The sequence below is a fragment of the Struthio camelus genome, chromosome 7 (assembly GCF_040807025.1).
Source record: "Struthio camelus isolate bStrCam1 chromosome 7, bStrCam1.hap1, whole genome shotgun sequence".
Classification (NCBI taxonomy): domain Eukaryota; kingdom Metazoa; phylum Chordata; class Aves; order Struthioniformes; family Struthionidae; genus Struthio; species Struthio camelus.
The window spans coordinates 39,636,934-39,661,642 of record NC_090948.1 but is presented as its reverse complement, the minus strand read 5'-3'; the positions used below and the strand labels follow the sequence as shown (position 1 = coordinate 39,661,642).

The 24,709-nt window shown below is 50.6% G+C and overlaps 1 protein-coding gene across 2 annotated transcripts in view; it reads left to right on the top strand.

The window, feature by feature from the left end:
- Window positions 1-24,709, top strand: part of CDH23 (cadherin related 23) — a 227,241-nt gene that overhangs the window by 11,624 nt on the left and 190,908 nt on the right. For both annotated transcript variants that reach the window (XM_068950920.1, XM_068950919.1), the window contains exons 2-3: window positions 1,351-1,422; window positions 9,259-9,336. In XM_068950920.1, the coding sequence (XP_068807021.1) occupies window positions 1,356-1,422; window positions 9,259-9,336 (145 nt within the window). In that variant the 5' untranslated portion in view covers window positions 1,351-1,355. The remainder of the gene's footprint in view (window positions 1-1,350; window positions 1,423-9,258; window positions 9,337-24,709) is intronic.

Below are 24,709 nucleotides of genomic sequence, written 5' to 3'. Positions count from 1 at the left end.
TCACTGTGACTCGTCCCCTCTTGTGACATGAGCAAACATCCTTTGGAAAGGGAAAATAAAACACACTTCTCGTGCCTGGCTGAGAGCAGCATCTGGGTCCTCCTTTCCCAGGAACAAGAAGCAACTGCACCCGGCTTGTGTGCTGCAATGGGACAAATGACTCTTTAGAATATCTCAGTTGGCTTTGGGGTTGCGCCAGGGTTGTCTGTCCCATAACCTTTTGTGGGCTGGGTTGCGTGTGGGAAGGAGGGATGGGGACAGAAGGATGAGGCTTCCTATTGCACACCATGGTGCATAGCACAGAGCTGTAAGGCTATCCCTGCTTTTGATTGAGCACTTGCTGAAAGGGCAGTTTGGACCACGTGGCACAAGAAAGCAGCAGTGACTGTATGAGGCGTTAGCTAGCCTGTCTCCAGAGTTGTATGCGTGGACTGCGGTCAGCTCAGTGAACAGAAAGCTGAGTGTGGAGGGAGTTTAAAGAAAGCGAATGAACTGTGGAGGTGTAACTACTTAGCCCCTTAACTTTCCTTTATGGGAGTTAGGCAAAGGATGATTAAGGGAGATGTTGTGCCCTGAAAGCCAACAAGGGCACAGGGGAAAGAATTGCTTAGAATAACTCAAGGAGGCTCTAAATAGAAGTGACAAAATGTAAATGGAGCAAATAGCTGGGTGTTGCTACTAGAGATGAGATCTAAAAAGGTGCGGGGACTGTTTTCCCCAAGGAGTGGGAGAAAAGCCCCAATGCTTGACGTAAGTAGACTTGCACTTGCTGGCATGGTCCTCTGGCTGAGCAAGGCCATCTCCTCCAGTGTCAAGGGCACCATAATCCCTTTAAGATTTCTTGCGCCTATAATTGCTATGAGGCCACATAATTTAGCACTGTTGACCTGAGCAACACTGCTTTGGGGAACCATAGATGCCTTTATTTACCCTTCTCTGAAAGCTAACCGAGAGGCCGGGGGATCCAGGAGGAAGTCCTGTAGGACCCTGGTGCTGCCAGCTCTAACCAGTCTCCTGGGCAGTGGCCTGCTGTAACTGGGGACAGTAGTATGAGGAAAAATATTAGGTTTCAGGGCCTCGAGAGCTGCATCTCCTCTTATCTTGTTGTGAAGGGTGAGGCCAAGAATTCTTCTGGGTTTCTGAAGTTCACTGATGAAATGCCCTGTATAATGCCTAAGCACTAACAAAATGGTGACATTCCCCTCGGGTTTCTCCTGGCTGCCTGTATCTGCGGTGTCAGTGCCCCAGCTTGCATATTACTGCAGGGCTATACACCCACGTTTGTTTTGGGGAGGCAAGAGATAGTATTCATGAAGTGGTGGACTTGATGCTGAATTTCTCCTTTGACAGGAACCATGACGTGTCACGCTGCTGCCAGCAACTTTCTGCTTTCCCTCTTGGTCTTGGATTTGGTCTCTTTAGGTAAGTAAAGTTTCAGTCTGTTCAGTGCTGCGTCCTTTTCTTCCTCCTCTTTTCTGTGCTTGGGCCCCAAAACAAAAAAAACCCAAAAAACCCCAAATGCAAAAGCATTAACAGTGCTTCCCAGCTCAGGTGAGAAGCTTTTGGTTGGTGGGCAGCCGTGGTCCCAGCTCTGGTGATGCTCTGAGCAGGGGGAGCAAAGCTGACTGGAAGCTGAAGGGCTGGTGATGCGAAGGATGCCAGAAGAGAAAGAGGCATCTGTCTTCGTTGCGGTGCTGCAGCGAAGGACGTGGCAGCTGGCCCTCTCTCCAGTAGAGGGCAGTGGGAAATGCATGCAGGCCCAGTAATTAAGGTGGAAGGAGGACTGGGATCTCTCTGCATCAGCATCAGTCAGATGCAGTCAAACTGTTATTGCTGGCCTGGGAGTTTGGTCTCATTTTTGTGAGATATAAGGCTAGTATTTGCTGCGTTTGTGGTCTCCTAGCGGATATCTAGAGATACAGCAGTATTACTATGGTGATGAGGGGGACATTTGGATGGTACGGAGAGGCAGACTGTCTGTCACTGTGGCACATGGGCTCGGGTACCTGTGCCCAGCAGGTACAGCAGGCTTTCTTGCAGCCCTTGTAAATAAAAGGGCGCATGTGGGCCGCACGTCCCCTCTTGGAAGAGGGTAGATAGAATTAGAAGGAGGCTGAAGGGAGGGGGGTGACATGAACCCAGCGGTAGTAGATGTTTCTGCTTTAACTGAGTGGGAAGGCCAAGGCAACTTCTGGACAAGGGTTTGGGAAGTCAAACCTGGTGGTGGACCTGATGATGGACACAGCAGGCTGCTTTAGGAAGATCAGCTTTGAATCAGTGATGCTCCCAATCTACTTTAGCATGGTCATCTTCACCTCGGTTGTGGCTAGGAGCCTCTACAGCCTGGGGAGAGGGGCTGAGCGCTGAAGCTGGGTCACTTGCGGTGTCCAGTCTCACGTGGATGAGGCACAGGGCATGACACTGCTAACTGTCAGACCCGTCTGGAGAGTATGGAGAACATGTTAATTCCTTTGTTCCTTCCTGCCCTGATGCTCTTGAATCCCTGCTTTTCTTCATTCCCCACCCCCCCCTCCCCCCCCACCCCGGGGACTGGCTAGTGAGAGCAGTTTTTAGTAATGCATTGCTTTTCTTGGGTGGGTAGAACCAGGAGAGGACATCAGTTGTCCCTCCTTGTTCCTCAGCAGCTCCTGGTTAGGAAGAGCCTCTGCTGAGGGAGAGGATGGTGTTCCCCTCTGAAGTCTGTCTGCAGAGAAGTTTGAAGGATGTAAATAAAAACTAAAGGAAATGAGAGGGAGCAGACAAAAGGTGTGGATGTAAACCAGAAGCTATTTAACCGCAGAAGTATTACCATATCATGTGGCAGGACTCTTTCTGCACTTTCAGCAGCAAAATTATCACCTGAACTATGCTTTAATATATGCTGTGCAGGAAGTGACTCTTCTCAGACCTCCGCTGTAATTCCAACCAGAGGATTTGCTGGCTTGCGTGAAGCTCCCCCAGGAAGGCATGGGCTCTGGTGCTTGGCCATGGAGCTTCCTGCAGTCAGCTTTCCCCCTGGGAAAAGCACCTGGGGAGGTGATGCTCTGTCTTCCCTGGCTTAAGGCGAATGAAGAGAGTCCAGCCTGGCTGCTGGGTGCATGCTTGTTGAGGCAGCTGTGGTCTGCTTTGCAGATGAGGCTCTTGGGCCAGACTTTGGTGTATTGCAGGGTACTAGAGGGAAGGAAAAAAGTATATAGCAAAGCCCCGTGGAAATTGGAATTGTTGCATGAATGGGCTAAACCCTGTGGCTGCTGGTGGAGGGAGAACAGGAGCAGAGGGGCATTTGCCTGTATGGTACTTGCTGATAAACAATAGGAAGCGTGTGTCTGTTTGATAGCACTGTGCCCTTTGAATAAATGCTTCCCCTCCCCTACTGAAGCCTCAAGATGGCTCGTCCAGATTGGCGGCCTGATTAAGCAGTCAGCACATGACATTAGCTGTGCCTGACAAACACAGTCAATCTCCCTGCAGTGTTGTCCTGGGTCCCGTATAGCCTCAGTAGTGAACTGCCCTGCCTCTCTTCTTGGGGAGGTGGGGGGGGAGGGAGGAGAAAACCAGTCCTGCTAGTCCTCTACCCCAGTCTGAGCCTCTAGAAACTTGCCTCAAACTAGCAAGCAGAGAGATCTCTTGCCACGAGCAGCCCGAGTCCTTGCTGAGCGAGTGGGATTGTCTTTGCTTGCCTGGTTGGAGACTTGTTCATCCAACCCTTCCTTGCACTGTCAGTCACGGCATCTGTGTTGCTGGTATTTGCAGCCTGGTGTGGTGCCCTGTGGCCTTCATGCCTGCTCCAGGCATCTGGCTGGCCTCAGCTGATAGGAGGCAGAAGAAGCAGCAAAGCCCCAGAGAGGTGGCAGGGTGGGAAATGGGAATTTGGAGGTATGTACAAAAAAAGTAGTGTATCAGACCCTGTTCTCTGCCAAATCGCGCCCTGTCCACGGCTTGGTTGCCCTCGCCCCAAGGAGTGGCAGCCCTAGATGAGCAAACTGTGGCACGATGCCCCTGCTTTGGAGCAGGAGGGGAGGGGAAGTGCATGAATACCCTGCCATATGCTATGAGGACTGCAGTCAAGGGCACTGCTCTTTCCAGAAGACTTACAGATCTTCTGATGAAGCAATTGAACACAGGAAACATTGATGTTATAGCTTGTTACGCTGCAGTGTGAGTTGTTGTTTTTTTTTTTTGGTGTGTGTTGAAGAGGATGGTTTTGTTTCCGCAAGGGGGAGAGAAGCATGACAGTGAAATCCGCCTGGTCCTACCAAAGCTGTGGCTGCAGTCGGAGATGAACAGTGAACTTCTCATCTTTGGGTTATATGGGGCTGGGGGGTGCTAACTAGAGGAACTATTCCATGAGTACTAGGCTCTGCCATCAGCAATAGCCAAGGGCGTGACCCTGCAGAGCAAAGAAACAGCAATTTTCTTCAGGAATAATTTGAAGGAGGAATAGAAGGTGCACAGGGAAGAAGACCTTCCAGAAGGTCAAAACAGTGTTGACCTTGATTTGTTGAAGCCCGTTGAGCTGTTAGCGGCCCCTAAAGGAGGGGGGTGCTAATGCAAGGGCAAGGATAAAGGGTCACAAAAGTGTGCTGGAAGTGACTTTTTTCCCCTGCTGATGTGTCACGCACCTTGCAGCAAAGGCTGTTACCCTGCTGTGGGGCCCCATGTAAGAAACGGGGTGTTGTGATAGACTGTGGTGAGATGTCTGAGGGTCGTGGCTGTGTAGTCTCCCAAAAAGAAAATCCCATTGATGATCCATTAGATCCACAGGTGATATAAAAGCATGCCTGGTTCACAGTGATGTCATGTCTTTAGGAAAGTGTGAAAAAGGCTTTGGACTATGTGGTCACACAGCTGTCATTCCCGAGTGAGTCTGAAAGAGTGCGAAAGTGCCAGTGTGCTGAGCCGAGGAAAGGTTGACAGTCCGAGATTAAATGCAATAGGAAGACTTTTGGCTGTCCTCGACAAGGTGTTGGAGATCTGTGTCGCACAGCCTGGCTTGGCACGTTCTGGTGGTAGCCAGGTAAGAGGAGAAGAGCTTAGCTCTTCTGAGATGGGAGAAGGTCTCCGAGGGTGCCCTAAAGGGTGTCTGAAGGCAGAAGCTGGCACTAAACAAATGACAGACATACAGCTCCATGGCACGGTGTCACTGGAGAGGGGTGTTGCGGGGCTGTGTGGCTCTGTGGGTCAGTCCAGCTGCCCTGGGTGGCCTCAGTTAGAAGCAATGTTTGACTTGGAGGCCCTGTCCACAGGGCAGGTTGAGGAAAGAGGGAGGGGGCAGTGGTCTCCCAGCCTCCCTGCTCTTGCAGGCTTTCTTTCCAGCTGGTGTCAGTTTTCCAGGAGAGAAAGGGGAGGGAAAAGCCAGATCTTGATGCCTCTGTGAGCTGTGCCAAGTGTGAGCACAGGGCAGCTGAGAAACCTGCTGGCTTCCATTTTTTTTAAACTTGCTTCCAATGATTTTTTTGGATGGCCTCCATTCATCATACTGTGCATCTTTTGACCTAGATTTTTGCTCAGTTTGGATACTTTCTTTTCATCTCGCACTTCCCTTCTGAATGCTGATGGTCCACCAGAGTGGAGACAGTGCAAGTCACAGATGGGCCTGGTTCCTAGTTCTGGGATTCGCAGCAGGAAAGCTAAGTCCTGCCCCAGCACCCTACTGCTTTTATCCTGTCCCAGCTCTAAGGTGCCACTTGCCCTCCTATCTTAACTTTTAGATCCTCTGTGTTGGGATGACTGACGGTCTGAATGCATTCAGGCACCTGGTGCAGCTGTTTTTGGAAGATGCAACCTATTTTTAGTACACTGGTAACATTAAGAAAATTTATTTTTGAAATACAGCAGTCTGCTGAGATAACTTCCCCACAAGAGTAAGGCCATATACCTTCCAAGGAGGAGGGAGGAAATGTGCTTTCCTGCAGTAGGCTTGCAATGGAGCTGCTGTTGCTCCCGAAGCTGTTCTGCATGAAGCATCTGACTTGAGAAAGCTGCTTCCCATCAGCGTGTGCAGACTCTGGCAGTTCATTATTGGCAGGCCCTTTAAACTAAAATGTAGATCAAGCCCCTCTCTTGGGGAAAGATCCCACATCTCAGCAGGGAGAGCTGCTTGGTGGGTTTTATTCTTGCCTGCCCCCTCCGAAACCTGCTGGTACTGGAACGCCAGTTGGGTACATGTGAGCACCAAAGCATCCAGAGATGCCATTAGCTCTGAACAACCTGTTTTTTTGTCTACGTCCTTTTCATTTTCTCTCCAGGTACTTAACTCCAGAGGCCTAATTTAAATGTGCCTTTGCAGGAGTACTGTTGCCAGTGCTTTCCCAGCTCACTCTTCTCAAAGCGCGTAACAAGCCTAGTGCCATGGGGAGGAGGGCAGTGTGGGGTGCCATGATGACATGGTCAGGGATGTCCTCTTTCCCCATGGAGGGGGCATTTCGTTGAGAGCCCTGGTAGGAGCCAAGGCTGCTCCAGTCCCTGCTGTCCCCACAGCCTGTGGGGGACTAGGGGTGTCTTATACCCCTGAGTGCCGAGTTTGCAGGGTGCTGGATGTTCCTCCTCGCTGCCTGCATGCAGCCCTGAGGCCTCCTGGGGCAGGCTTCCTCAGGCGCTCGGCTGCTGAGTGACGCCAGGCATCTGGGAACGCACCAAACTTGCGCCGGGATTGTCCCTGTGTTAATCTGGGCTTCAAAAGACTCTTCCTTGCTCCTTTTCTTTAACCTGTGAAAGCATAATCCATCTCCTTGCCCATTTTCCCTCCTCCTCTGTGTCTTTAAGTTTATCGCCTCGAGGTTGTTGAGTTTTCTTGTTCCCTGCCACTGTTCTCCTCTTGCGGTGTCTGGCAACTCGGCAATACATCACTTGCCTGTAGACTTATGATCCCAAGGCTTTCCCGTTACACTTGCCCCTCTGCCACGGATGTTAGTGCTTTGCTGTTCTCTTGCTATTAAACATCCCTGTGCTGAAATCAATAGGCCACCCTGAAGCTGGAATCAAACTGGCTTTCCTCTTCCTCTGTGTCAGTATGTGACTTAACCAGGAATGAGCAGTTGCTCCTGAAATGTTAACTGTCCTCTGCTAAGCAGATTAGCACTCAAGCACACCTGGACCTGTGCTCCAAAGGCCTTGGAAAGGTCTCGCTCCATCAGTTGGCTTGCAGCTTGGATAGGAAAAGTGGGTGCTGAAAAGGGATCTAGGTTTTGTCTCTGAAGGTGGGATGTTGAAGTACAGGGAGAGCGAATGACTGGCATGAAGGTGATGGCAATGTGTAGTGCGGTTAGGAAGGAAACCTGGATGTCTCTGATCTCATCGAGGGCTTTGCTCGTTGTGTTGGATAGCACCTGTGGTAAGGTCTTGGCTATTCCAGCCCTGCTGGAATAATGACGGAGGTGATGGTGTGGAACGCCTGTGCTGAAATATGCTGGAAGGGGCCTGGCAGGTTCTGCATCTGGTCTGGTGGAGGTTTGTGAGATGATATCATGCTGCCATGAGCTCAGAGAGGATTGGGTGGAGGTACAGCTGGCCCAAAAGCATTTTGCTGGAAAGCTTACAAGATCTTGGGTTTTGGCCCAAAGCAAAGCCAGTTACTGAGGCTCAGAGTCATGACAGGGAAGTGATGTCCCTTCTCTGTGTGTCTGGTCTCATGAGTGTCATCAAACCAGCAGGACCTTCGTGCCAACAAGTCAGTTTGATGGGGAGGGACAACTGGGACCCTGTGCTGGCCTGAGCGAGCATCGTTAAACTTCTGCACTCTGTGTGAGGCCCCAGGGTCTCTCTGAATTGGCGAGTTTAAACGATTGCTTTTCCCCTCTTGGAGGAGATTTGCTCTGTTGGCAAATGTCCAGCAGGTCCACTTGGGACCCCTGTCCTGGCTCTTTCCACTGCACGTTCCCGCTTGCACGGGAAGCCCAACCTGGGGCTGCCGGTGGCTGGATGTGAAGTGTTTTTGCTAGGCCAGTTAACATCTCCGCTTTCCCTCGTGCGTCTGTGTTTGTTGCCTGGCAGCTTCACTTGCATTTCTTAAAGTCTGCTGGCTTGTTTGGCTCTGGCAGGGTATCAAGGAAAACCCATCTGTCAGATGCAGGCCAGTCAACTCCGAGCTTTCTTGGAAACATGTAGTTTCTCTCTCATGCTGCCTCGTGTCCTGCATCCTTCCACTGATAAATCTCTTCTAGTTAACTTTCCCCACAGTTCAGGCTGCAGCAGCTCTTCTACGTGCTCTGCGCTTGACTTTGTGTCACCTAATGAGGCTCTGGCGGTGGGGTGGCAGGTACAGCAGCTCGGGGGCAGGCTCACGAGCTTCCAACTACATAAAAAAGGGAGTAGAAATGAGTGAGCCTGGTTATTAAAGGTGAAAGGAGGCAATTAGAGGGAAATGTGATCGTGCAACAGGAGAAGGGAGGAAGAGAGGAGGGGAGAAGCGCAAGGTTTTGCTGGGCTGGCTGACAAGGCGGAAGGCTCTCAACCGTGGGAACAAAGCGAGGTATTAATCGTGCACCAAAACAATAATTGATGTGCCTGGTCCCCGAGCTGTTGGCTTCCCTCCTCCCCTCTGCCTCCACCCCGCAAAAGAAAATGCTAAAAAAAGAAAGGCCAAGGTTGCTGTACAAGCTGAAGAGCTGTCTCCGCTTCTCTTAAAACAGGCATGCCTGAGTCCACAGCGATAGCGTGGGGATGGAGGTTTGGCCTGTGAGCATGCTCCTCTGTCTGCAGTGCTGGTGCTGCTGTGACGATTGTGGGAGGGTTGTAGGGCTGCGGGTGGAGGGTTTGAGAAGTTCCCTTGGGAAAAGTGCCTTTTGACAGGGAAAATGTCCTTGTGTAAGCTGGAGATGCTGGGTGGGAGTGTGTGTAGGAATCACTGCAGGAAGCTGTCCTGGCTGAGGATGCGATTTCTGGAGTGTGGGTAAGAGCCCTTTTGCCCAAAGGGACTGTCCTCTCCTGTCAGCCTGGACTGCTGCAGTACCCTCTCTAACACCATGCTAGGCTGGATCCCCCATCATCTTTCTGTGGCCAGCTTCATGCCGGTTTAGCCTGGTGCTGCAGGCCTCTCCCATGCTCCAGAGTGAGGGGCTGAGATGGTGTTGCAGGTCCTCTTCCCCCTAGGAGGGGTCACGCAACCCCCCATGTGGGTGAGGAGGGGCCCAGTGGAGGCTGTTGGGATGCACCAACCCAGTGTTGGGGAGGGCTGTGCATGAACAAGGGCTCTCCTGGCTGTCTGGGCCGCAAGCACAACACCAGGGAAATAAAATGTTGCTCTTGTCCCCCTTCCAGGTCAGGGCAATCGGCTGCCGTACTTCATCAACTATTTCTTCGACACCTACCTGCTGATCAACGAGGACACTCCTGTGGGTGAGTGTTGCATGTCCGTGCTAGCAGGCAGAGGGTCTGCTATTGCCAACCCTATGTTGGAAAAGGTTTAAAAATGCTCACATGCACGCTTCCCCACCCCAACCTTCTTGACAAAGTGCTGGACAATCTTTTTGGCATATGCATCCTGGCTGCCAATGAGGATTGAAGTTCTGGTTTACCCAGCAGGGTCTCATGTGCCTCCTTTCTGGCTGGCTTGGTGTGCAGGTAGGGTGGGACAAGAGTCCTCATCTGCCTGATAACACTCCCAGGAGCTGATTCTGTTTGGTGTTGTCTGCTCTCGGGAACAGCATCTTGGACGAACTCAGCACACAGGAAGACTCGGCCCCTTTCTTGCTTCTGTGGTTGTTACTTGCTTGATTACTGCATGCATTGTGGGGTGAGACCTTTTCCTAGCCAGAGTGTTTAGTCTTCGTGCCAAGGGATGTACGTGCTGCAAATAGATTGTTAGGTCTTTGGTACTGGTGAACTCTCCAAATGCATTCGGGGCTTACAGGAGAAAATGAGCTCTCCAGGTACAGGTTATGCAATAGAGTGCTGTGAGAGCATTTGGAGGAGAAGGAAGACAGTCCTGGTGTGTTTGCACCCATCTTGTGACCACCAGGCTTGGCTGTGTTGGCGTGTTCATTCAGTGTCCTCTGTTTTGGCTGACTTTACAGTCGGGCTGGACACTACCAAGGTGTAGTATTGTACCAGCGCAGTGGTTCATGGCCAAGTGCTCAAGTGCAGAGGCTCATGTGAAAGTGGATGAGGCTTCCTGGGACTTGACTCCTGGCCACAGCAGAGGAAGGCAGAGGCCAGTGGTCCTAGAAGCCTTTAAAGGACCAATGCTGCAGACTGAGACAAGGTGGTGAGAAAGGGAGACTGATCAAGCTGGGAAGGCTGTATGGGTGGGTTTAAATTTGCCAAGAGCATCTTTCACTGCATTGCCTCTGCTCCCCCTTTCCTTTTATAAGTACTTGAGCATGGAGCGACTCAAGCGCACTGCAAGTTTGGGCAGAGTCATGGTATACATGTGTGTGGCTGTATTACTGCACGGGGGGGGGGGGATCTTAGGTTTTTTGATTGACAGGTGTAGCTTATTTTTATTGCTTTATTTAGCTAGTGATCAGTTTTTAGTAAATGCAGAAATCGACCGGGTTGTTCTCGGCCTCTTTCCAGGCTCTCAGTCCATTAAACTTGTGCACTTCAATCAGGGCTCGTGACTGGCTTTTAATGCTGAAGGAATTGATTGTGAGCTGTTGTGAGCTGGAGCAGAAGTGGAGGTCTGGGCCTTTCCCAGCAGTCTAGCAGCTGGCATCCTATGGAGACCTCTTCTCACTAGCTTCTTTCACCTCCATGTACTGCCTCTTCCAATCATACAGCTTGAGCAACAGCTTTGCTTTTTTTTTGGGGGGGGGGGAGGGAACAATCTTGCTGCACCAGAATTGTCACTGGGACTCTCAGAATGGATGGAGGAGTCTGGAAGAGGCTCCTCCAGTGACTGTTCATCAAAAGCAGGTTTTCTAGCAATGGCAAAGAGGCTTCTGTCTCTCATTCTCTTCTTGGGAGTCCCCACAGTTGAATCTGCTGCAGCCTACAACATCATGTTGGGGTGGTGTCCAAATAAATGGGCAACGGAGGATGTTCCGAATCTTGCTGGCTAGTTTGGGAAGACCTTGTCTGAAACGAAGCTAGCTGGTCCAGCTCGGTGTGGCAGCTGAGGTCCTGTGCAGAGTAGCATCCTGGAGAAAGGAGAAAAAAATCCCCCTGCCCCTTGCATGAACAGTGACATGGATGCCCTCCTTCTGTCAGCCTGCCCAGGACAGGTCCTTTGGCACTTGGCTTCTTTGCTTCCCTCTCTGTATGCTCCCTGTCCATCCATTGCTGGTGTCTTCTGCACATATAATTAGTGCTAAATTTGCCACAAGTCCCAGGGCAGAAAGCAGCTGTGCAAGTGTAGGAGTGAGAGCTAGCTGGGAACAGCTTAATGGAAAGGCTACCTGATCAAGGGCACAGACCTTGAAATACTTGAGCTTGAAATACCTTGTGGGGATTTGACTGACCTTCCATTCTGGTGGAAAACGGGGGGAAATTTCTGACAATCTACTTTCCAGTGAGATATTGTGAGAATAAAATTGTTCTTGCAATTCCTTTGTGGTTTTTTTCACTTTGTATTACACTGCACAAAAATGAAATTCATTCTTAAGAATACTGGCACCCTGGGATTTTGTTCCCAGATGCACCAAAGGGGAATGTCAGCCTTGAAATGAGTGACAAACAGCTGCCTTTTTTCCCCCCCCTCCTGTTATTGATAGATGTTTTTGGAGTTGAGCTTATTAACTTAAAGCATCACCTGGAAACCCCTCTCCCTTTTCTCATATCCTGAGTGGGGTATGGGTAGCAGAACTGTCTGTGTCATCTCTTATCCAGAGAAGGCATGGCTCCTTTTTGAGATCTGCTGTAAGGGCCTCGTGGCACGGAGCGAACACACCACAGCATGCTTAGACTTGATGAATCAAGCAATTGCAATATGCTTAGCAAGACTGTGGAAACTCCCGCTTGGGTATCTGAGCCCCTTTGTGCTGGGGAAGTTTGAACGTAGCCCAGCAGTTTGGGGAAAGCATCTAATCATGTTGATCGGGAAGTGCCATCGCGGGATGCATGGTACGGTGTGGGGCTGGAGCATGATGCGCTGTTCCCCCCCCCCCCCTTGGTAGCATCTGCTTTCGGCTGCTCTTCTGCTTTGAAAGGTAGCACTTGGGGTTACTTGTTCTCTGCGTGCCCAGGACCGATGCTGGATTCGGTCATCCATATGCAGAGTGCAGCCCTTCCATGCTCAGCTGGCTCCCAACATCTCCCTTCTCCTCGGCTCCCTCCGGCAGCCTGGGATGCTGCCTCACCTAGTGCCACACGAGCAGCCTCTGCTTGCTGTGTGTGATGCCTAAAGGAATCTTAAGCAACAATTAAGAGATCATTCCCCCTTTAATCACTTACATGAGTAAATTAGTCTTGTCAGGAGCTATTAAGACGGAGAGCTCGGAATTCATTAGGCTAGATGGGGCCTATGGAGCTGCTGGCGCTGCCACCAGTCCGGGCTGATTAATTTCTCTGCAAACATCATCAATGCCCATCTGTTTCAGTTAGGTCCAGGGAGAGCAATTTTCAGGTGGACTGACCCTCTAGTCAGTTATTTCACCCAGAAGTAATGAAACACACACATGCGTGTGCGTGCTGCGGTGGTGGGGGGGGGACGACGGCAAACGCGAGCGTGGGGAATATGAAATGTGAGCGTGAGGAATGCAAACGCGATTGAATGCGTTGGGCAGCCGAGAAGAAATTGTGGGAGGATGGGGAGATGGCTGGAGGAGAGGAGGGAATAATAAGCAGCTGGGCTGTTGTGGCATGTGTGCAGTGGGGACAGAGGTGCAGAGGGGTGGTGGGCTGCTGCTGGGGTTGGCTCGGTGGCCTGGAAAAGTGGGACTGGCAGGGAGAGTGTTATTAGAATAAGGGCATGGGCAGGCAAGAGTGACAAGCCTTGCTGTGGCTTTTGCACAGCCCCTGGAGAAGCATTTACTGCTCTCTCTGATGGGAAGCAGCTGTGCATGTCATGCCCTCACCTGGAGGGGTTGAGATGGAGAGGATCCTCTAGAGGACCCTGCTTGAGCAGGGAGGTTGGACTAGATGATCTCCAGAGGTCCCTTCCAACCTAAACAATTCTGTGAGATTTATGGCCCAACTTCACGTGGCTCTTGGGTGTCTGAAGATGCCCAAAAGCATGCAAGCGTTTTTGGGGATGCCTTTTGGTATGTTTGGGTGCTTATGTAGCTTTGTAGTCTTTTCGAGCTCCAAGCGGCTCACTCCAGCCAGTGGAGGGAGCTGGTGTTTGCACTGGGCCTGGGATTCAGAGAGGGCGCGTGGGGGCACCTTTCCCTGTTCAGCGCAGCAGAGCTGACTGCAATGGCACCACTCCTGGTGCTTACTCTGGGCTCGGCAGGGAAGCACCCAGGTCTGCGTGAGTGCCGGGAGGTGCCTCGCTGCAGCCTGGCCTCAGTTTCTCTCATTCGGGCTTCCTCCCCTCCGCCATGCGTTAGCTGATGAGCAGTGGTCCCGTGTCTCCCAAATCCATTGCCTCAGCCTCTCCTGCCTGGTAGGCTGTGAAAGCACGGGGCCAAGGTGAACCTCTAACTCAGCAGCTCGTGCAGGCTGGGCCACCAGTGAGTGAGAGCCTGAACGATGTTAGCTTAGCACAGGGCAGCTCGCTGGGTGGGGAGGGGTTTGGGTAGAGACCTAGTGTGGTCACCGACTCAGCAGCATGGTGCCACCGTGCTGCTGAGGGACAGGCGCCTGGGCGATGCTGAGCGCAGCCCTGAGAGGAGGTGTCTTGGGGAGGAAGGACGTGCCCAGAGCCAGAAGAATAAGAAGGAGCGTCCAAAGTTTAGGACCATTGCAGGGGGCTCAAAGCCACCTCGTTGCTTCCCTGTATGCCTCTCCTGGGAGATGCAGGACTGTTTCTCTCTGTCCCCTGGCCAGTGGCTGCCCCGTGCTTCTCCCTGAGGAGACCGCCGTGTGCTCGGGAAGCAAGGGCAAGGCAGATGACTGACAGGAAATATTACGGTTTGCTGCTATCGCTCTTTGCTATGTGGAACTTTGCTGAGCTGGTAAATGCCCCATTAATAGCTTGCGCTTCAGGAGCGGAGTAGGTATGTTTTCGCCAGCTTAAGAAAAAAAAAAAATCCTGTTAGTTTGGGAACTTGCAGCTGGTAACTTCTAAGTGGTCTTGTAGGAGCAGATTTTAATTAAATACAGCAGAGCAGAGTGATTACTTGAGACAACCAAATCTTTTGGCAGCGTTGACCGAGTCGCAAATTCTGCCTGGGAACGCACATGTGGAAGCAGTCTTGCTCAGACACTTGGATGCTTGTTGGCCTTGATGCTGGATGTTAGAGGATTGCAGTCTGGCTCTTGGCACTGGGAAGGAGAGTGTTGTCTGACAAATTTCAGATAGTGTGGTTTGACTTTCTGCAGTGGAAAACTCAGATAATGCTTTCCCAGGGCAAGCTGGAGCCCTTCCAGGGCAGGCTATGTTGAACAGACCGCTTCTTATTCTCGTGGAAGAAGGCCGGTGGAATTTGAGAAGAAAGCTGATTTTTCTGGGGTAATCCAGACTGGCTGAGGGACCCTGAAACATACAGATGTTTCTCCACCGCGTTTGGAGTGGCAGAGCTTGACCTTGCTCTCTACTAGGCCTACTTTGCTGAGCCTGACCAAAACAGCCCAGAGTGGCTATATGAGCATTTCCCTTGGTTTGGGGGCTCTTACTGTGCACCAGAAGACGTCACAGCCGGACAGGAGCCTAGAAGGGGCTGGGTGCCACTGGGCATCACTGTAGAGTGGGCGTACTTGATTGGCTGGTGGGGGTGAATGTGATTAGAGAGGTCTGTGTGTGCCACCTCTGGCCTTTCAGAGCCTTTTGGGCCTGAGATTCTTTTAGCAAGAGGAACGTGATGTTTAGCAGGTGCTGGCAGAGTGTTCAGTGGTATCTCTGCATGTAGATTTGAAGCAGTGCGTCCCTCATATTTATGGATGACTTGACCTGATCCTCATTTCTAGGTAAGGGCTGGGCCGGGGGGCTTTTCTTAGGCAGGAGGGCTGACACGCTCCATGAGCTGCACGTGTAATTTCCAAGGCAATCGTCTCTCTTGCGACAGCCTTTCTGCGCAGCGCTCCAGGCCTGAGCAGCCAGATGCTTTGGCACCCGGGTAAGGTCCCTGGGGCCCCGGGCCATTCAAGCTGCTGCTGAAGATACGGTTATCTATCTCGGTGTGATTGAGCAGGGGCCGTCTCGGTTAAACCCTGCCTGCTCATTTGATCCCACAGCTGTAGGTATCTGCTGGCAGTTGTGGTGTCTGGTCTCCTCCGTGGTGGCATTTGCTTAATGTGAAACAGTAAGAGCGAGCTTGATTTTTTTTGGTCCCTGGATACTTCCTGACTGATTAACTTGTTTCAGGGCAGTCTGGATCAGAGCTGCGCACGAGGCGTATGGGCTATCTAGGCAGCTTTGGAGGGGGAGCCTGGAAGCTGGAGTTGAGCACAGCCATGGGATCTTGTTTGGTCTCTCTTGATGTCCCTCTGTTCTTGGAAGGGCAAAACAGCACGTGGGTGGCTGCCCAGCTGCTCCCACCCAATGCTTAATGGGGAATATGGTTTCTGCATTCCCTAGTGAATTGGAGTGGGAACAACCAAGGCCCTAAAGGTCAGAGAGACTAGCGAGAATGAGACTCTGGCTCGGCCTAGAATGAAACAGTCCAAATCGGAGGATCAGGGAGCTGCATGAACCTGGCTGTTGATGTTCTCCTCTATCTGGCCTCCCTCAGCTGCCGATCCTGCAAGCTGCAAGATCCTGTGGTGGGAAAGGACTCTGTGTGTGTGCTGTCATGCTGTGCTTTTTGCCACAAACACCTGGCTGTTGTTTGAGACAGGGTGCTGTCTTGGCATTGATGCTGTCCCAGCATTTCTGCTGTTGGCTACCTTACTCAAAATGTAGTACTAAAGCTTTAAAGATATTTATTTAATGTGAGTGCACCAAGGGGTTAAAAGTCACTGTGGCAAGAAGAAAAAAAAAAGCATTGCCGGCATAGTGATAACGAGGTGCTAACTAGGTGCTAAGGAGGTGTGACTTCAGTAGAGCACAAGGAGGATGGCTATAAAGCCATCTCCTCTCTCTGAGGAGAGGGAGGCTGTGCAGGTGTCTTCAGAGCCCAGGGCAGAGCAAGAGCATTTGTGAATGAACCTTCCTCTCTGCGAAGGGTATGCTTTCAGCAAAAACCGGCAAGTTGAAAAGATGTTTTTGCAAAATGTGGTGGTACTAGAAGAGTGGTTGGAAGGCTTAAGAAAGTTGACTCCTCTGTGAGAAATGTATATTAAAGCAATGGCTGTGCCCTTTTCTGTTGCTGCTGGGACTTCCTTCACGTGACTGTGTATCTGGAGGAGTTTATGGGGAGTGGGCCTCTATTTGGTCTAATTAAAGATGCTGCCCGTCTTCCCTGTAAACCTGCTTCGCCCAAAGCTGTGGTTCTGCAGCGGTTCTGCCTGCGTCCAGCCTCGCTGTCCCTGGTCGCAGCTTGCTGCCCGCACTCTGCGTCCGAGATCGTGCCGAGCTGTTTCAGCACGCCGAGTTAGCTGGAAAATTATCCCTATGCTTTTGTTGCATGAGTCTGCTGCTGATCTAAGACACAGAAAGAGCTCCACAAAGCTCTGAAGAAAGAAAAACCGGAGGAGCTTGGGCAGGTGGTGCAAGCAGGCTGCTGTGTGCCGAATGCAAACAATCCCCCCCCCCCCCCGGGAAGGCACCCACCGAGCAAAAAAGCGAGGTGCCACCCTCGGTGGCTCGCGGAAAGGTTGCACGTTCCTGGCAGGTGCTGGAGCCGTTTCCGATGGCTGCCGCAGCCCCTCCGCCTTGGGTCCGGGTGCGCGCGAGCTGTTTTCCGCGCAGAGGCGGCGGCGGGAGCAAGCGCGTGGCCGCGGGGCGCGTGTGCACTTGGCTGAACTGATGCGGCCTTTCACAAAGGATAATTTGGGATGAATATGCCGGCCTCTGGCTGTGAGGCAGATTGAGATATTTTTGAATCGGAAACCCATTTCGCAAGCTTCGTTAGGGGCCTGGCTGAGAGTGAATGTGAATCTTCCCCGTTAGAAAGGGAGGCTGTAGGGACTTTGCTTTGATCTTCAGTATTGACCGAAAGCAATATCGCCTTCTCACGACCGTCTACTGTCTAAAATGGGATTTGCAGGCGGCTTGGGGCAGAGGGTTGATCAGCGTTGTGCAAAGGACCAGACTTGTTTCTATGTGCGGCAATAACTCTAACGAGCAACAATACTTGAGGAATATTTTATGCAGCCTGACGAAGGGGGATTTCAGTTCTCATGGCACAAGCTCTGGTTTTGCAGTTTGTCATTAGAAGGCCCACTGATGAAACTGTTTGGTTGAGATTTGGGTAGTTTTAGACAATAAAGCATCATTATTGCTAGGAAATTATTTAGTCCCAACATTGGGAAACTTAGGGGGTGGAAAAAAGCCTCCCTCCCCTCAAAAAAAAAAAAAGACCCCCCCCAACCCTGCATTATTAAATTAATCACTTCATCAATCACTTAAACTTTCATATCTGCTTTGCTAATAAGCAATAACACTAATGCTCATATTTAAGAAGGGGAAGAGGGAGGGAAGAAAGTGTATTTGTAATGTGGACTAATTAACATACCGGAGTAACCTCGGTTTTGGTAATTTCCTCATGAAACCGTGCCAAGGCTTGATCCCATCACCTTCCGTGTTTGATTGTAAGCGTTTGGGTTCTGGCTAAGCCCTTTTAAAAGAAATGGGGATGTGTGTTTATGATAATGTGGTCCGAGATGACTTTGTCCAAGATGACTTTAGTAGTACCAATCTTAATTATGTGTATAGTGCCATCTGTAGGAGCTTCACTGGGGGGTTGGCTGCTTGCTGGGCCAGAAGCTACGTAAAACTGGAGAGGGAGAAGACAGGTTGCTTTTGCCCCACCAAGCCTGGAAACGGCGCCTTTCTGATTAGCTTGGAGGGTGGATGAATCGCAGCGCCTGGGTCTGGATGGCAGTGTCTGGTAGTGTCCCAGCTCAGTTAAACTGGTCCTTTTTTCCGACTGCTTGGAGGAATTAGCATGGGCAGCAGATCCGTTCTTGACGAACCTAAATACAGAGAGGGGATGAAAACGTGAGCCAAGCTTGGTAAAGCACAGAACGTTAAAAATGTGTTTTGCCTTCAAATCGAGTCTTTTGGATGTACTAATGTCCTGCTGCCAAGCTTAGCCTTGTTCTGTGGTGAAATATGTATATGCTTGCGTACATATACACTAATATAGTTTTTTGCGTGGGGGAAGGTGGGCTGCTGTTCCCGTCCCAGTTGAGCAATGGGACCTTTCAGGAAAACACTAGTGATTATGAAGAGCAGCAAAGAGGTTTGTGCGTTTTGCCAGAATAGGAACTTGGTATGCTTGGGTTGTGCGAGTTTTTAAAAAAGGAGAAAAAAAAAAAAAAAACCACCACACCCTGCTACCCCCTTCCTTTTATGTTCACACACAACAGTGTCCTCTGCGAGTGCCAAACCCCGGATCTGCTCCCCAAACGCTAAGGTGAACTGTGAGCGCGAGGAGCGAAGCAAGAGCAGGCGAGAAGGGGCAGGATAGTTCTCAGCCTGGAGCTGCCGTTGCAGGGACGGGTATTGAGGGCAAAGGGGGCGAGGAACAGGCGGCTTCGAGACGGGCTGAAAGCCAGCAATTTGCACGATTATATATTTATCAATGAAAAAACGTGAAGGCGTGCATCCAGCTCCTGAGCAAGCCCAGTGAGGTGGGAAGCAGCTCGAGGCATTTTCCTGTGGTGCTTCTGCTGCTGAGAAAGCTATTCCACGATAGTTTCAACTGCTCTTTTTACGCAATTTTCAGACTTGAAGTCTTCTAGAAGTTAAACTTTTAATTAAAACTCTCCCTAATTGGTCACCATGGAAGTGTTACTTCAGCTTTGAAAAAAAGAAAAAAGAGAAGTCGAGCTGTTTTTCCCACTTTTGCTGTCATTGTTTCTTGGTGTTCAGTTTTGCAAAAGAAATCACAAAAAGGGCCCGCTTCTCTTCACCTGCCTCAAAATCAGCTGAGCAATGAAAATGTGAAAATTCACCTAGCTAATCCTCATTGGGGAAGCAATCATGTTTCTGTATGCAAATAAGTGGGCAGAAGAGAACTATTCTGAAAAAAAATATATATATATATGTGCATGCATATGTGCCATGTACTAAGATTGCTTAACAAAATATCACTGTTGGGAAGTATCTACTGCAAAAATAACCCGATCTCGGTATAGTGAGCTGCTCTGTTTGGCTCTGGGTGTTGGTAGGCGTTGCACCGTTCAGCTGCTGCAAGCACTGGCTGCACCAAATTGGTAAAACTGGTTTATGGACATTTAACGTTTTTCTTTCTAAAATTCCCTTTCTTCTGTAAAGAAGCTTAGGGTGTTGCTCGGATGTCAATATGTGCACAATTAAAGCTTCCCGGGATGGGTAATTGGACTTCACTGATTGTGTGGAGGGGAGGGTTGTCTCCAGGGGAGCTTCTGCGACTTGGGACTGCAGGATGGGCAGGGTGGTCACCTTGCCGTTGGCACGCGCGGTCTTCCCCGCCCCGTCTGCTGGCTTTTAAGCTAGCCGTGTGCTAACGCCCCTTTTTTCATTGAATGGATTAATATATTTGATTGGCAGCAGAAGTTAATAAATTGGTTCCTCCTGTCAAGCTACTCGCGTACGTTGATGGCTTTTGAATTAACTGTAACCTCTCGGGGGGAAAAAGATCGAGGCAGCATTGTTGGACAACTCAATGAAAACATCTGTTCAAATTGCGGCAGTGGTCAAAAGAGTGAATAAGCTCTGCGTTCCCTCTCTTAAAGATTTATTAATATTGCCTTTTACGCCAGGGAGAAAGATTTCAAATACTTGACATTTAATGGTTAGTAACTCAATTTTATTCCATTCATCTGCATTGGTTTGTCAAATTCTTGCGCTGTTGAGTCTCCTCTATTGTATCGCGTAGGTTGTCTTTCTGCGTGTGTGCAATTAGGAGGGTAATTCAGTCCCATATTTCTTCTGTTTCCTACCTGAACAGGGAGGAACCTCTCTTTTTAAGCGAATACTGGACTGGAGGGGAGAGATCGTGTTATGGAACACAACGCCCTCTCAACACACTGTGATGTGGATTCATTTCTCGGTGCTCAGTTTTGATCAGCGAATATAAGAATAGGGGCCGGGGGTGGGAAAGACCCGATAAAAATGGAGAAGGTCCTAAAGAGAGTAACAAACAATTCGTATTAAGGGGAAAAACGAGGAGCGTTCTTGCAGACTGAGACTAACGTTTGTCACTAATGATTTTCGGGAAGGAGAGGAGAAGAAACAGATGTGGCAGAAGGATGCAAAACAAGTAACAGTATAACAGAAAGCTAGGCTGACTCCTGAAACGTGCCTTTTCCTGTGTGAGAGCAGCAACCAGTTGAGCACATCCTACCAAATAAAACAGTATTTCTGTGTAAAAGAAAAGCGCTAACAATAGAACTTGGTGCAATGGGATGGTGAGATAAGTAATTGAAAGCAGTAGGTATAAGCCCTTAGAATAAAGTGCCCTGTGTCGTGGTTTCAGGCAAGGGCTCCCGTATGTGCCCAGTGCCGAGCGCGTGTTTCGGCAATGGCTGGACTGTTTCAGCCTGCAGGTCGGGCGAGGATTCCCCCCGCAGAAAGCACAGTCCCTCTGCACGTGCGTTTTCCCGGCTGCTTCCCTGAAACAGCTTCTGACTGGCACAAAGGACAGGATGCAAAATCTCCGTGTCTTCTACAAGTTGTTGTTCGCCTTGGAGGAGTTGTTCCGGTCGCGTTGTCTGCGGTCCCATCGGGCACAGGGCTGGGCGCGACAGGTTGCAGAAAGCACGTCGGCCAGAAGCTATTACCCTCGTGCTTCAGTGGCGCTGGGGAAACGGTCATTGATTAGTGCTCCATCCTGGAAGAGGGCAAGAAAAACAAAATTCCCAAGTGGGCGTCATCACACGTTAGGGAAAGGTGGTCTGGCAAAAACCATCAACGTCTGCAGATCCTCCAAGTTTAGGCAATCCTGACAGCAAGGGACAGAAGAGGCTGGGTCCTGCAGGCACTGGGATGCCTCACAGCAGTTTTCTGGCAGATGGCAGGTATAAAAGGTGTCCCCTCGTAAAGGTGCTGCTGGATTTAAAAACAGGAGCTTGGCTTTGCATTCAAGGTTGTAAGTTTGGGGTGTTTTTTCTTGCATGTCACATAGCACTTGTTTCACACCCGAGGAAGAAGAGACAACATATTCTGGCCTTGTTGCGGAGCAAGCTTGCAGGGTGCAGAGGGGAGTGTTTTGAATACATTGGGCTGTTTTGCATTTCTTAGCCTGATGCATTAGGCTGCTCCTACTGTTCTAGGTGCATCTGATCCATGCTGCTGCAAGCACTGGGCTGTGGATAGTTTATCCAAGGTTGTTGTTCACCCATCCAAACGGTGTTGGGTTTTGTAATGCTTTTGCATTGCAGAAATCCAGTGTTTGCTTTTTTGTTGGAAAAAAAAAAAAATCTTTCAATTCTTCCAGTTACCCGGGGGAAAAGGAAACCCCCGAAGGGCTTGTAAGGGAGAGCGTGCAACACGCTCCAAGATGCCATTAACATAGCTTGAACATAACTTTGTGGTTTCAGGACAGCACTTGATTTCCCTCCCACTCTTTTCCTTTATGGCTAACTCTAAAATACTAGCTCCTAGTTCAAGGCTGTAAAGACTGACATGGTGGCAATGCTCATTTTCAGGAAAATCTTGGGGGGTGTGTGTGGTGCTAAATATTACAGAGAGCTGGTCTACCTGGTCGTGCTGTGTGGGAGCAGCACGTCCTGCTGGCCATGCTGAGGTGGGGAGGGCTGTCCTCATTTGCAGTGTAAATTGGAATTAGTATTAGTGCCTGTATGCTCATGCTGCAGTTTCTCCATAAAATGGTACAAAGGTCCCTGGGCTCCAGGAGAAGGGGGCATTTTCAACGGCAGGCAGTCTCTTTACACAAGGAGTCACCTTGTCGGCTGTTTCTCTTGGACTTTGCTTCCCTTGGTCAGTAGAGGGGCAGCTCCTGCACTGACATGGCCAGAGACGTAATTCTCTTCAAGTCTTTGCAAGTTATATATGTGGGCAAAAGCACTGCAGCAGTTCTGCCCTCCTACCTTGACAGGTTACCAACACAATCTCCAGTGCGCAATAAGAGGCTGAAGGTTGCTGTTCAGTCAGGAGCATAAATCACTGTGTTTCCATTGGCCTCACTGATTTAGGACCAATAATACTGTTCTGGAATGATCAAGAGAGGGCTGTCGTTCTCCTTCAGGTGGTTCTGAAACTTTCACTTCTTTCGGTGCCTCTTTCACGCGCTCAGGCTCTGACGCCTGTAGTTGCGTGCTCTCTTGCAGCGCTTGCCCACCTTTTCTGGTCTAGGCTTCCAAAATAACAGCAGCAGTCTGGGGAGGGAGGCTCAGGATCTGCTCCCTGTTCATAGAGCTCATTATTTAGCATCAAAAGCTGTTGCACTTGGGTGTCTTGCTGTAAAATCGACTGGAAGCTGTGTTGGGTGTCCAGCGCTCCTCTCTCCCGGAAACTCAGGCTATGGGAGCGTCGCGCTGATTTGGTTCTGGTTTGCCCTTTGTACATCGCGCATCCTTCATGCAATGCCACAGCGTTGGCCAGGCAGGGGGAGGAACGGTTTGAGGTCCTGGTCTGCTTAGCGTTATTTTGGGAAGAGGTTCCCTTTTCACCGTACGCAAATGGCCCCCACCAAAGGCTTTACTAGCACGGGTCTGCGTGCAACCTCTTTTGAGCAAATAGTAAAACAAACGTTTGGCTGAACTGACTGGATGTTGTAGTTGTGCTTGGGCGTGATGGTGGCAAGGGGATCAGCTGGGCAAGCGACTCACTCCTGCAGTCTTCTCCCCCCTTTTATCTATTAAACCCAGTGTGTTGTAAAAGCAGAAGTGGCCCCAGGTGGCTGGATAATAGCATCTTTAATTGTGCTCTGAATGAGATTAACTTCTTATCTGACAGTTTGACATTTTTATTGTTATTAATGTGTGAATAATACAGTGACTTTTTCATACAAATGTGATGGCAGCAAATGTTTTCCTTTTGTTGAGCCGTATCTGTTATTTGGCTAGTTAGCCACCTTCACGTTGCTCCTTGCCAAGGATGGGGCTGAGGTCAAGGGCTGCAGCTCTTCTTTCTTTCCTTTAAAATCTAAGTTGCTGTTGCCTTGCAGCTGGAGAGATGTGCGGCCTGTCCGCGTTGAGCGGGCGACGCGTTGGCGAGAGCCACCCGCAGCGCCTCGGGGCTGGCACCACTGGCATGCAGGGAGACCAGGGAAGCCACCTGAGATGTCAGCAGAGGCTGGGACGGGGCTCCGGCCCCCGCCGGTGGAGCTGCGGAGGGCTGGGCTGCAGCTCGTGGGGTGCAGTGGGCTGCTGCAGTCTGCCGGCTCCAGCAGAAGTCGTTTCCGTGGTGTAACTAGCTATTAAATAGGATAACAAGGTCAATAGTGCCTTTGCCTCGGAGAGCTGCAGCCAACGCTCCTATCAAAACCAATATTAATTTTCACTAATTAGGAGCTGCAGCTAATGAGTGTCACAGCTAATTTACCTCATCCATAACCAGCAAGAGGCGGCGAATCTGGCTCGTCTCTGCTTTCTGCCGCTCTGGCGGCCGTTTGTCCCCCGGGTGGCTTGCTGCCCGCCTGTCCTGCGGGGGCGGGTGCCCCCGCAGCACGCCTCAGGCGCCGGTTTGGGTGCCTCCTGGGGAGGGGGCTGCAGTCGGCATTGCCTGGCCCGACCTGGAGGGAATTAGCAGCAGAGCAGGTGAGGCCAACGGGGGCCAGGGCAGCGCGACAAGGACCCCGCAGGCGGCTGCATGGCCGCGGGCATCTCGAATCTCCGTTCTCTGGAAAGCGCTCTGAGCAGGCTCTGCTAAAGCGATTTGCCTGCTTCAATTCCTAGGGTCTGCTCGCCTCCCTAAAGAGAGTCTCTTTCTCAATAGCATTGTGGTCGGTCTTTGATTTTGATTTTGTCGCAAGCTGAACAAGCGTTGCAAAGGAAAGGCGAGTTCGTAGACACTGGAGCTTTTGCGAGGTAGTCCGTGTGCCGTGCACGGCCCCGCTTCCCGCAAAGGTGGCGAGCAGGAGTATTCCCGAAGCGTTGCCAAATAACGCTACTGCAAAGCTGGTCCGTAATTTGGAGTTATTGCCATTAGTACCTGGAGGCTCAGGCAAGGCAAGAAACTGTGCGGTGTCAGTCTCGTCCTTCCGAAGTGGCTCGTGTTTTATAATCTGCTGCTTTCCAAACAAGCTGGAGACTAAGAATTATCCACAGAGATTATTGTTTTAAGTAAGGCTACATTAGAGAAAATTGCCGTCTGCCTGCAGACGGCTCATCGCTGGCGACGGCCAAAACCTGACTGAACAAATGATTCATTAGTTTTATCCGCGTTGCCCTGACTAAACCTCGGAAGTCGTCTTTGTTCGAGTTGATCCCTTCTGCAGGCAAAGGGAGGAGCAAAGCGCCCGCTGTCATTGCGTTCAGAAAAGTGCTTTGAGGAGGACAGAAGGCTGCACGTCGCCTTGTCCGAGGCGGTTTTCCTAAGTGACATCCCCCTGTTAGTTTTTCTGAGGCCTTTAGAAAAGGGTTTTGCTTTTGGGCACGTCCTGAAAACTGAGAAACTCACACGGAAAAGGGGTGCGGGGAGAAGAGCTGCTCTAGGAAACCGTATCTCCGAGAGCATCTT